The following is a 13,935-nucleotide window of genomic DNA, read 5'->3' on the forward strand; positions in this document are numbered from 1 at the left end:
GTTCTTTAGAAACTTCTACAAATGAATGACTATTGATAAGAGAATGAACAAAGGAAAACCTTCATTCTATGATTAGGAAGATAGATTGAAGCAAATGAGAAGAAATATGTTATATATATTGAGGAGGTCTTGATTGTGAATTTTGCAAGTGAAGCAACAAAAGGAATTGTATAGTATATATATATAATATTATTGAGGAGGAGGTGTATGTAATGGACGTTTACCATATACCACTAAAATGAGTTTGTTGGCTGATTGACTCTTTTGCGTTGAATTGGAAGAAATTTTATGTGAATATCCCATCTGCTATATTTGTTGTATTCAAAAAGAAAAAAAATCTTTTATATTTATTCACTCAATTAATACTACAATTGTGAATCAATAATTATAATAATTGTGAATTATTAATTATCAATTAATACTAATTATTAATTATTACAATTAATAACTACAATTCACTAATTACTAAAATTAAAATCCAATAATTAAATTACTAATCATTAATTATATTATAAATTAATGATTTTTAATTTAATTATTGACTTTTAATTTTAGTAATCCATAATTTCTAATTATTAATTGTAGTAATTGGTGATTTGTAATTAATAATTAAAATATTTTGTAAATCATTTATAATCAATTATTGAATTCACATAATTTTATTTTATTTTTGGTAAGCTATTCACATAATATTTTTATTAATGGATTTACACAACTCTTGCCTGGCGAATTATCCATAAATACTAAGCACTTATTAACACATTATACATAAAATTTGTATTAATGATTAATTAATTCTTAGTATTGATCATGAATTATTAATATAGTAATTAATAATTGTAATAATATATTAATTTTTTTTTTAATAAAACCCCAAATAACCCACCCAAAAAAAAAACTTCAACCTATTCTGTGATAAATTTTAAAATTATTATGTACTTTGTGTTAAACTAATGATGAATATATCCTAGTTTTACATTTTTTAAGACAAATTCATTTTGAAGACAATTATTCTCAAAATATTATTTTATTAATTACTTTTGCTAGAAAAGTAGATCAGAAAGTTAACGGTTCATAGATATATGTTGTCTTGTCTCTGTAAGTGACTAAGTGTATGAGAGAGATAGAGAGGAGGGGGGGGTCTTAATTACAACGGAATAAAGAAAGCACAAATGTCATTAGAGACAATTAAAAAGTTGAGAGTGCATGTTGTTGCTTTGCTTAGCATACACTGTTAGACGCCAATCTTAGGCAATTAGAAAGTGTTGTCCTTTTAAAAGTATTAAGCTTAAATTAATAAAAGGATTACCAACCAAAAATAAGAAAAGAAGAAAAATTAAACAGGAAGCCGAAGGAGAATATTTGTGGAGATCCATTGCTTCGCAACAAGTGCATTACTTTAATTAAAGAGGGTTGGACTGTCCTAGATTTGGTTTGTTGTCCCCACTCTGCTTTGGTATACCAACGTTCTATAAAGGTATAATTTAGTATAAAAAGGTAGAGATCATTTTCAGTTTCTATGTCCAAACAAGCTTAATAGAAAAGTCTTGATTTTTTAACATAAACTTTTTTCACATTATTTTTAAACTACTTTCAGTTTTTTTTCAATAAAGATATTGGTCCTATTTAATTTGTAAAAGAAACAATACTTTAGTGTGTGAGTCTCGAAAATACGTACGTCGGATGTTAAATGTAAAAAAATTCAATAAAAGCTAAATGATGTAAGAAAAATTAATCATAACAGAGATATAGAAATAGAAAATCAACATTTTATTTACACAAAGTAGATATATAGCGTACTATTTTTGTTTTATCCAAACATCAAATGATGGCAGAGGTCATAGCACAGAATATTAAGACATCTTTTTTGTGAACTACGCGCATCAACAAATATTGCCGTTTAGTTTGACCTCAGTCGGGTTAATATTATTATATATCCTCAAAAAGTAAAGTAAGAAGTTAATATTCTTCACTTTCTACAAGTAAATGGTGATGTCCGTATTAAGACTATAAAACGAAACTAATTTCAAAGGAAAAATAACCAAAAAGGTTTGGAGGAAATAAACCATAAGGTTAATTAGTACAATATTATGTATATTCACTCCTAACACTTCCTAAGTGCACAGAGAATTCATTATCATAAAAGAGTGCCTCGATCATTCAAGTCGTGTCTTATCCTTTGAAAAGTAAACCAGTAATAGTAGTTATAATAATTATATTAAGTCCTGCATATTTACTATTAATTAATATATAGCTTTTGAATAACAATAATCACTGAGCAAGAAGAAGCTGCGAATTGTCATCTACCATGTTATTGGCTTATTGCAACCAATTATTAAGCCCTAAGCACAAGTGGCAACCTATAATAAGACCACTCTATACCGCCGATTGATGCAACACCTGAAATAATCATAGCCAATGTGCATGTTTTTTTTTTTGGTTGATTAAGGTATTTTCTTGTTGACAGTTGAAGATTAATCTTTTCGAGACAGGAATTAATTCTTTTGAGGTAGGAGATAATATGAAGTTAATAAACTTCTTTCAATAAAGTATTTTCTATACACATGGACAGATATAGAATCCAAACATGTTTAAGAAATCAAACTATTTACTAATTGCTTTATTGGCATTGATATGTTATTTTTACAATTGTATAGATCGAGATATATAATATTAGAGTTTAATAATAAGCCCTTATAACTATTGATGTCAATTTTTGACTCTCCATTATATCTATCTATTGGATAAAAGTATAAAATTTCTTTTATCTGTACATAAAATTAATCTCATTAATTGCAAAGAGAAATATCTTGTAAACTTGACCTGGCATTGGAAGTAATAGAATGGGTATTTTTTGGTGTGGATGTGTGATGCCAAGGTAAAGAGTGGTTAGAATTACGTGCAGTTCTCCAGGTCAGTAAAAGCGATAAAAAGCTTATTACAAAAAAAAAAAAAAAAAAAAAAAAAAAGAAGCGATAAAAAGCTTTTGATTTGTCAAGGCCCTGAGTGGTCCAACGTATTACATTTATAATTAGGAGAAACACCACTCAACATTAACTATGTTTTTCTTTTATTGTTATCAATGATTCAATGCTAACAATAGGATACTGACCCCATTATAGGGTTCATGATATGGGCATATGCATTGCCACTAATTGAACGTAGAAGAAGTCAATGAATATTAATATATAGGCTTTTCTTTACCAAATTTTTTTTTTAAAAATTATTGAATTAATTCTTCGTGGAAATTATTTATCAAAATAATCAGTATTAATTCATCCAAGGGAGACTACGGGTCGCCTTATAAATTTCACTCCATTTTTTATGTATCCTTTGACTTTATATAAAATAATATTAAATTTATCAATTTAAATAATAATCAATACCGTGAATAATTTTCAATTATTTAATATGGTCTTTTGGAATTCCTATAAATTTAAAACGTCATATTTACGGTTAATAACAACAATTTTACTATTGATTTTTTTCCTTTCTTTATTCGTTCAAAAAAATTCATCAGATATAATGAATATTTGTTATCATATTTTACAAATTATGTTTTAAAAATTACGAAAAGATGATAAAAAAATTATAATTAAAAATATTATTGGGCACTTCCATTGTAGTACTTTCAGCAAACAAGAATGATGTTTTTTCATCATTTTGATTATGGGTTTTATTAATCTCTTTTTGCATAAGATGGGTATCTTATGTTGTAGAGAGAAACTGGGTGGGTCCCACAATTACAAGAAAAAAGAAAAAGAAAAAAAAAGTGAGGTGCGAAAATCGAAGTGAGAGAAAATGAGATAAGTTACCCCATGTAAAAGGAGAGTAATATTTCCCTTTGATTATATTATAAGTTGTTCTAATATAACTAGAAACTCCTCCTAGCATCTAATTACTCTTGCTTGCTAATCTCTCAGCTGTTGGGAGACCTCGTGCTTTGAGTTGCAATAGTTAAGTTGTTTTATGTTCTTTTTTTGTTTTGTGGCTTATGCCTTTTATTTATAAAAAAAAAAAAAAAAGTTGTTCTAAAATCAAAAATATCTTGGATCCAATTAATTAATTAAAATATATATATAAATGTTTTGAATATATACTTATAAATAAATTATTTTATTTTTCAACCAAAAAAAAAGTATTTTATTCATTAACATGTTTATGTTATTTCTCACTCTAATTTCAATACGTTATAATATTGATTACAAAAATATTTCTATTAAGGATTAAAAATGAAATATATTTTTTAAATATTTCTTTTAAACAATAAACAGCATAATATATATATTTTCTAAATAGACATTATTCGGGGGGGAAAAACTCCCACATGTCACATAATCAAAATAATCATTTATATATCAGCATCTTTTATTTTGACAAATTATTTTTGAGTTCGTAAAGATTTCAAAAAAATGCAATAAACAAATTACAATTATTTAAATTTTTAAATTTAATTAAACTGATTTAATATCAAAATAATAATACCAATTTTTAATTTAATGTCAAAATAATAATATATGGAGTGAGAAAATAAGAATGGAAAAGATAGTAAATTTTGGGACGAATCACTAAGATGTTGTACGGCTCATGTTAAAATTAAATATCCTTACATATATCAACTGTTAATTTAAAGACTAAAATAATTAAGTTATGACTTGCTAGCTATCCAATAATTTCTCTAAAATAGTCTTCCTGTTATAAAGGCTTGGTTTAACCGGTTCACATCAAGCACAATTGTTCCAATGGGCCACAACAGCGAAACAAAGCATGCAATAAAAATTGAAAACAAAGTTAATACTTCAATGGTGATGTGATACTGAAGGATAAGGGATCAACAATTATTGTATTTGGCAAAACGCAATGATTATAGGTGCCTGTATTACAATGAAACTACTTATCAAGTTCCATGAGAAAAAGATTGCACTTTATATTGCTATAGGCCACAATAACAAACAAAGTATCAATATGGGTAGACTTCATTGCAAGGTATGACAAGAATTAATAAAATTTAAATTACTATGAAATTCAGATAAAACAAGTTACTTTTTTGGACAAATAAGTGAAATTTCTTTGAAATGACCTATTTGGGAGGGTTAACGGTGGGTGCTCACCTAGCTTAGGCTGGTACTTCATAAACAACGTTAAACACAAGTTGCATTAATTAAACGATTAAGTTATCATCTAATATGTGTAGGTAGAACTTTATTCCCATAGATTTATATAAATTGTAAAATATATGGTTTTATTAGTCGAAAAGAATTTTTATTGTATAAGATTTATAAATTATTTTCAAATTTTCACTTAAGCTTTTGGGATTGTAGTTGTATTGGTGGCTTGATGCTTCGACAGTAATTCAGTATCAGAATTTTTTTGTCAGAGCGGTTTAGGTTTCAGATTTCAATCTTCACTATCCAGTGTCAATTTGAGCCCACAAATAGTACCAAGTCACCAACTATGAATCACAAAAAAAAGAGAAATTTACAATAAAAATTAGTAGATCATAACAACACTAATTTTATTTGAATACATGAACTACAGCAGAACAGAGAAGCTATACCATGTATCAACCGGCTGCAGTAAAACCAAAAGAGGCATAAGAAAATAGAACCACCATCCCAACTATCATGAATAACTTTGGCCTTTGAGTTTTCACCAGCAGCCTAATGGGCCACTGAAGCTATTTCCCAAAGTGTACACAAGGAAGAGAATAGAAAAGAGCCCAGCCCAACACATGAAGAGCATCAGTCAGATGAGGAAGTGTCAAGCCCAGCCCAAGCAAATAACCAAGCAGACCGAGCTCGAGATAGGACTGCCAATATGAGAGTACTGATGCAACGAGTTCCAAATGCTGATGACTATCAGAAAAGTAGAGTGGGCCAGGAGGATGATAGAAGCACAAAGTTAGTTATGCACATATGGGACAGATGGCATATGTTGAATGGCTCTTGGGAAATTGGAAGCAAAAACAACGTGAATGAAGTTAAATATTGGAGGTGAGAGCGTGAAAAAGGGGTGAAGATTTTTATCTGCTCAAGGAGAGGGGAGATGGCTACTCTGCAAACGGGCGTTGTTTTGTAGAGGAAGCTGGGGAATTGGAGAAATATCAAGAAGGTGTCCTCATTCTGTTATTATCTTTTCTAGTTAATTAGTTATGTAAATTGCTGCAATGTAGCAGTGATAGTAGTAGTGTCTGTAGTTGTTACTTCAATGTGTAATAAGTCTCTCTGTCACGATGGTGAAGAGTAGCATGTTGGTTTCCTTTTCTGTAATTAGATAATGGTGAATGATGAGTTCATCTGAATATATAAAAAGAGTCACTGAGGTATTTCAGTAAATTTGCTGTTGTTTATCATTACTGCTTTCCTGCCGATTTTACAATGATTCAGAAAAAAGTGATCCTTAGATAGCTTGCCAGGGTACCATCAAATTGGTATCAAAGCTCTATTGATCCTAAAAATTTAAAAAAAAAAAAATGTATATGGTTCTAACCAGAATGGAATCACGAATTGAGAATCTGGAAAGAGGTAGCATTCGAGTAGACGAACGTCTAGGAGGAATCGAGGACTCCATTCATCAGCTCAGTGCAACAGTAGTGGAACTTGTTGATAGTGTAAACGTATTAAGAATGGAGGATAGAGGGACAAGGAGTAGGAGTGGAAACAGAGAGCGAAGCCCACACACCGAGCTGAATAGAGAAGAAAGGGAAAGAGACAGGGTCAATCATACCCGAGATGAAGAACGAGCACGGAGAGTAGAGCTTCCATATTTTAATGGCGAAGACTCCTATGGGTGGTTGTACAGAGTTGAACATTATTTCAGGATCAATCATATTCCAACAGAAGAACATGTGGAGACGGCCGCCATTTGTTTAGAAGGAAGGGCATTAAATTGGTTTCAATGGTGGGAAAGCCGAAACCCCACTATCACGTGGGATGTTTTCCGATTAGCAGTGCTTGAGAGATTTCATTTCTCATCTTCTGGAAACCTATATGAAGCAATTATGAGCCTCCATCAAGAAGGAACCATCGCTGAATACCGTGAACAATTTGAATTATTATCAACACCACTAAGACATGCAGATAAGAAGATGATTAGAGCTGCATTTTTGAATGGGTTAAGGGAGGATATTCGAGCGGAGATCAGACTTCATGATCTGACCGAGTTGGGGAAGATGATGACGCTTGCACAACGCATTGAGGAAAAAGAGACGGTGAGAGAAAGGATGGGAGTCACGGTGAAAGGAAACAGCAGTGGGGGAGGGCATGGAAGTGGGCTGCATTTGCGCCTGGCCTTGACAAATCGGGCCTCAAACCAAGCAGACCATAGGCCCAATAACAGGAAACCAGAGGCAAATAATGGGCAGAACGTAAGTGGGTCACGTAATTCAACCCAACAGACGAGGAGTAGTGGGTTTAGTGGAAACCAGGTGGCAAATAGTGAAAGAAAGGGAGGGATCGAATCGGTGGGGAGTGGGGGAAACCCTAATTTGTTAAATGGAGCTCGTGGTGCACGTTTCCGGAGGTTGTCACCAGAGGAATGGAACGACAAACGAAGAAGGAATCTATGTTTCCGTTGTGATGCTCCATATACTCCTGACCACGTGTGCCAAAACGCTAGCTTGCATGTTATGCTAGTTGGTATGGGCAATTTGGAGCCAGAGAATGAGGTCTTGGAGGCGATGTGCGACGGCACTGACAGAGGCGCGGGTGAGGACTTAAAGCTAAGCATGCATAGCTTAGTAGGCCTGACGTCAAACCACTCACTGAGGCTATGGGGGGATATCAAGGGAAGACGGGTCACCGTGTTAATCGACACGGGGGCTTCACATAATTTTTTAGCTTGCCAAGTAGCAGAGGGATTGAAGTTGGAGGTCGAACCAGCTGTGCGACACGCAGTGGAAATGGGAGACGGCCACAAAGCCCGAAGCCAGGGTATATGTAAGGGGATGCTGCGTACTTTCTCAGGTATGCCAGTGGTGCAAGATTTTTTTCTGTTTAATTTGGGAGGGGTAGATGTGATTTTGGGGTTTTCATGGTTGGAAGGACTTGGGGAGGTTCAAGTAATTTCAGGCAGTCCCTATTACGGGTTCAATGGGAAGGGCAGACGAGAGAATTGAGGGGGGATCCCTTGTTATCCAGAGAGAGGGTATCCTTTAAGAAGCTTGGGAAGACAGTAAGAAAAGGAGCAGAGAGTTACTACGTTGAACTGCATCTGTTATCAAAAAAAGAAGAAAGTGAAGATGGGCTACCTCCTGAAATTGAAGAGCTATTAAAAGAATTTCAAGAAGTATTCAAGCTTCCCACAGGAATACCACCTCAGAGGCATTGTGACCATCGAATCTTGCTGAAAGAAGATGCATCCATTCCAAATATTAGACCATACAGATATCCTCACTACCAAAAGGAGGATGTCGCAACCGTATCGCGACGTGACGGCGAAAGAATATTGAATGGTTAAAACAATGGAGTCGCCACCAAAGTTTATTTAGGAAAACATTGGAAAAAACCTTTTTTAAAGACAACTGGTCTTTGAATACAAAAGAAATGGATTCGGGAGTCGATTACGAGTAGGGAAGGTATTAGCACCCTACACCGTCCGTTAAAAAACGGTTACCTTATATTAATTGTGCAAATTATTGATAATATTTTAAATATTTATTTCACCCTAAATAAATTGATCGTTGGAAAAGAAAACTAATTTTGAAATTTTATTTTTGTGCTTGACGGGATGGTCCCGCTCCGACGTATCCCTCGGTACAATAGGGAACTCAAAGCTACGTCGTTCTGTAGAAAATATTTGTGTGTTGATTGATTTTATTTTTTTTGAAAGTAGTTTTAATTTGAAAATTTTGGATTTGATGGTTTCGGAATATCAAACTGTCGCAATTAAAATAATCCGAAATGATAATTGCAGGATTAACAAGCTATCTCAACTCAGCTAATCCTTTTTTAGAAGAATAATAATATTCATATTATTATTTTTTGTTATCGTAAATTTTATGATAAATTTGATTTAATTTTGAATCACCAAGCCGTCTTGGCAAAAATGAGTCAAAAATAAAATGTGTGGGGTTAACAAGCCGTCACGGCTTAGCTGACTCCCATTTCAATTGATATCAAACTAATTTTTTATTCCTTATGTTTTAATTAACCCAAAATTAAATAGTTTTAAATAAAACCTTGATTTTTTGTTTGTTTGTTTGTTTATTATTACTAAATGGTCTAAAATCATCGGACTGTCACAGTCGAAATGATTCTAAAGAATAAAGGAATTAACAAGCTGTCACAACTCAGCTAATCCTTTTAACATATATTTCATGTTATTTTATGATAAACTTAAATAAAATTTGAATCACCAAGTCGTCTCGACCAAAATGATCCAAAACAAAATCTATGGGATTAACAAACCGTCACGGTTAAATTACCCATGTAAATCTAATATGATAATTTTTATTTAGAATTATTGATAAAATCTAACTGGATTTTAGGTCATCGTTAGTATAATGTAAAAAAATATTATTTGAGAAATTGCAACATGTTATAATAAACAACAAAAAAACAAAGTTATTATGTTACCTTCAAAAGGCAACGCTGTGAATGCGCAGGTACATGGACCAAAAACAATGATGTTTGCAAATTTATATTATTAAAATATTCAAATTGTTTGTTATCAAAAAAAAAATATTCAAATTGTTTTATAACACGACAAAGTATTGTTACCATTGTTAGTATAAAGCAAAGAAATTGGAATGAGTCAAACAAATGGCATATTGCTTCGTGAGTGTGCATGCCATGGAGCTTAAGTTTGATGATCCATTAAAACAACTCTTTAACAAGAATCAAAAGATACAATGAAATATTAAATATTAAAACATGCAACATGACAGCATTCCTCATGATGGCGTACGTGCCTAGATCAAGAAAGCTGAAATTTGCTATTCATTTCATATATATCTTATAACTTAGAATGTGGTTCCTGAACCACCTTTTTCTTGTTTTCCACATTTGTTTCTAATATTTATGCCCTTATGACACCATTTAATATTATAATAAATAGCAAATACAAAGACACAAAAGGAACCCTTTGAAATGAAACGTGCACACGCATTCTTTAGCAACGTATACACATATTGAATGACTAATGCATATAAATTTCTTTTAACCAAAATATTAAAACTGACCTTGAGTTTAGAATCTATGGTGGAGAGAAACTGAGCAAGATACTCCTCGTAACATCTTGATTGAAATGTGTAACTCTTGGAGGTTGCTTCAGTCAGCAGTGGTAATGGCAAACATAGGTGATCAGGAATGGAAAATAAAGGAGAAGGTTCTTGAATCTTTTACTGTGATGAAGATGACATATTGATATCTCTTATTGGTTTCACCTCCTTCTTTTTAGAAATAAAATAATTTCTGAACCTCTTAACCCCTCTCTTCGTTGTATTTGTTCTCCTTTTCTATTTTCTATCTCAGAGAATTTTTCACAGCTTTCCTCTAGAATTTTCTCTCTTTTTTTTTTACTCTCTTAGTATGAAACCTTTTTATACCATGGGTTTGGCGGTGTAAATTTTTTCTGCTCTTCAATAAAATATTTTTTTTTGGATAAACCCTGCAACTCACCCTACTCTATCTCTGCTTTTATGCTTCCCCTACGATATCTTTCTTCAAAAAATGGCATAGCTATGCGTTGCTCAACATGGACAGCACGTGGGATCCATTAACGATGTGATAATGAGTGATGGGTATATGGTTTTGAGAACCATATAAATGTTTTTCACTTGATAACACCAGGGTTTTTTCTCCAGGTACATTAGAACCACAAAAATACTAAATGAAACACGTACAAACTAATACAACTTTGACTTACAGCACAGCATACATATCATTTATCCAGGAATGCTTGCTTCTCACTAGCAGGGGAATCTAAATGGTATTCTGATACGATATTGGAATACCAACTAGATTGAAGAGTCTTGGTGAATATTTGAGGTATTGGAGTCAAATTGAATAAAATGACCATCTTAAAGATTTTAATTCATCTATGGATTTGAGTATTTACAAGGGTAAGGCAAAGTTAAATGATAATAAATAGCAGTTAAAGGGGTAATCCGAGACTAGTAAAGAAAACCATGGTAATCACCAGAGGCTTTACTTACAGATCTGCCAAGGGAACCATGCCAAAACCATGGTAATCATCAATCGAGAACGATCGCGAAGAAATTAGACTTTTTGCTGCAAAGTATTGTTCTATACCAAAGAATTTTGGTTTAAGCTTTGAAGGTGCCAAATCCAATAGGGGCAGAATATCCTCTTTCCAGTCCTCATACATAAGAGCTTTTTCTTCTTGCACTGCCTGCCTACAGTTGTAAGAGATCAGAAAATTTTCATGAACGGCAAAGCACATAGTTTTGTATTTCAAAACACTAGTTTGATGCCAAGGACTAAAAGAACAGTCATAAAAATATCTTGGAAATTTTAAATGCAGTGCCGATCACAAGTACTCAGATATTCTTTCATTTTACTTCCCTTATAAGTGCAGGGTCCACTCAGCAATCAGCATTATAAACTTATTAATATGTACCCTTATTCTTCTCTAACGTTCAAACTACCTTTCAAAGGACATAACTGTGAAATCTAATATACATTAATTGAACCCCAGCCACAGCAAATAAAGAACAGAAAGTAAACTGGAAAATTCCTTGACATCATTCATATTATGAAGGTTCCAATGCTATTCTCGTATGCATATGTCAAAAGAAAAACAAGGGATTCATAAACTATACTTAAAAGACAGACTAAAAAGTAAAAATTATATCAAGAAACAAACACTATACTCTAGCCATTTTCAAACAAGTATACTAGAGCAAAGACGAAAAAGCAATCAACAAACACGAACATACATTGTCATATTTCTGTATGGTCAACTTTAATCCATCCCTAATGATTACTTTAGCTCTATAACATAAGGTATACCTGGTGAAGCTCAGTACCACACAAAAGGGCGTTTACTTCATTGAGGGTCCAAACCAATGGCAAGCACTCTTGGTGAGGCAAAAGCTGAAGGTACCCAGCCCAGGGGGAGTCACCACCCAAGCTTCTCTCATACATGATGGCAAATGCTAACCCCAAATGACCATCCAAACCAGCATCTTCAATGATCTCACGTGCCCCACTGGTCTTGATGGTAAGGCAAGCTTCCTTTGGCATCTTGGCCACAACATCACCTTCCTTCAATTGGCACAAAGCTCTCACAGCTATTCCCTCTTCTGGGGTGTCCACAAACTCCAATGCATCGCTCCATTCGAATCCCTGAGACTTCATCCACCGCTTGAATGCCCTCATACGCCTAAGCAGAAAAAACAAAGAGAGCAAGTTGTTCAGAGGCAAAAACACAAACACGTGCTCTGTTTGGCTGAAAAAGTAAAAAATTTGAATTGCAGCATGTATAGCAAATAGGTAAATCAAGAACCACTCATGTTTTGCCTTGGTATTGTTTAACAATGACAGAAAGTTAACAACTTTAATGGGTGAGGGCGTGAAAGCCTCGATTTTCCGCAGGAATACCACCTCAGAGGCATTGTGACCATCGAATCTTGCTGAAAGAAGATGCATCCATTCCAAATATTAGACCATACAGATATCCTCACTACCAAAAGGAGGATGTCGCAACCGTATCGCGACGTGACGGCGAAAGAATATTGAATGGTTAAAACAATGGAGTCGCCACCAAAGTTTATTTAGGAAAACATTGGAAAAAACCTTTTTTAAAGACAACTGGTCTTTGAATACAAAAGAAATGGATTCGGGAGTCGATTACGAGTAGGGAAGGTATTAGCACCCTACACCGTCCGTTAAAAAACGGTTACCTTATATTAATTGTGCAAATTATTGATAATATTTTAAATATTTATTTCACCCTAAATAAAATTGATCGTTGGAAAAGAAAACTAATTTTGAAATTTTATTTTTGTGCTTGACGGGATGGTCCCGCTCCGACGTATCCCTCGGTACAATAGGGAACTCAAAGCTACGTCGTTCTGTAGAAAATATTTGTGTGTTGATTGATTTTATTTTTTTTGAAAGTAGTTTTAATTTGAAAATTTTGGATTTGATGGTTTCGGAATATCAAACTGTCGCAGTTAAAATAATCCGAAATGATAATTGCAGGATTAACAAGCTATCTCAACTCAGCTAATCCTTTTTTAGAAGAATAATAATATTCATATTATTATTTTTTGTTATCGTAAATTTTATGATAAATTTGATTTAATTTTGAATCACCAAGCCGTCTTGGCAAAAATGAGTCAAAAATAAAATGTGTGGGGTTAACAAGCCGTCACGGCTTAGCTGACTCCCATTTCAATTGATATCAAACTAATTTTTTATTCCTTATGTTTTAATTAACCCAAAATTAAATAGTTTTAAATAAAACCTTGATTTTTTGTTTGTTTGTTTGTTTATTATTACTAAATGGTCTAAAATCATCGGACTGTCACAGTCGAAATGATTCTAAAGAATAAAGGAATTAACAAGCTGTCACAACTCAGCTAATCCTTTTAACATATATTTCATGTTATTTTATGATAAACTTAAATAAAATTTGAATCACCAAGTCGTCTCGACCAAAATGATCCAAAACAAAATCTATGGGATTAACAAACCGTCACGGTTAAATTACCCATGTAAATCTAATATGATAATTTTTATTTAGAATTATTGATAAAATCTAACTGGATTTTAGGTCATCGTTAGTATAATGTAAAAAAATATTATTTGAGAAATTGCAACATGTTATAATAAACAACAAAAAAACAAAGTTATTATGTTACCTTCAAAAGGCAACGCTGTGAATGCGCAGGTACATGGACCAAAAACAATGATGTTTGCAAATTTATATTATTAAAATATTCAAATTGTTTGTTATCAAAAAAAAAAT

At 32.8% G+C, this 13,935-nt stretch overlaps 1 protein-coding gene across 1 annotated transcript; it reads right to left on the reverse strand.

Annotated features, from left to right (window-relative positions):
* Positions 1–11,019: 11,019 nt before the first annotated feature.
* Positions 11,020–12,611, reverse strand: LOC133294114 (ribosomal lysine N-methyltransferase 3-like). The gene is made up of 2 exons (XM_061492771.1): positions 11,973–12,611; positions 11,020–11,352 (listed from the first exon to the last, which is right to left on the reverse strand). Exons 1-2 carry the CDS (start codon positions 12,609–12,611, stop codon positions 11,152–11,154), a joined length of 840 nt encoding a protein of 279 aa, XP_061348755.1. The 3' UTR covers positions 11,020–11,151.
* Positions 12,612–13,935: the final 1,324 nt, after the last annotated feature.

This window comes from Gastrolobium bilobum, unplaced genomic scaffold (genome assembly GCF_033153095.1).
Source record: "Gastrolobium bilobum isolate Gb01-03AN ecotype WA unplaced genomic scaffold, APGP_CSIRO_Gbil_v1 utg64140, whole genome shotgun sequence".
Classification (NCBI taxonomy): Eukaryota; Viridiplantae; Streptophyta; class Magnoliopsida; order Fabales; family Fabaceae; genus Gastrolobium; species Gastrolobium bilobum.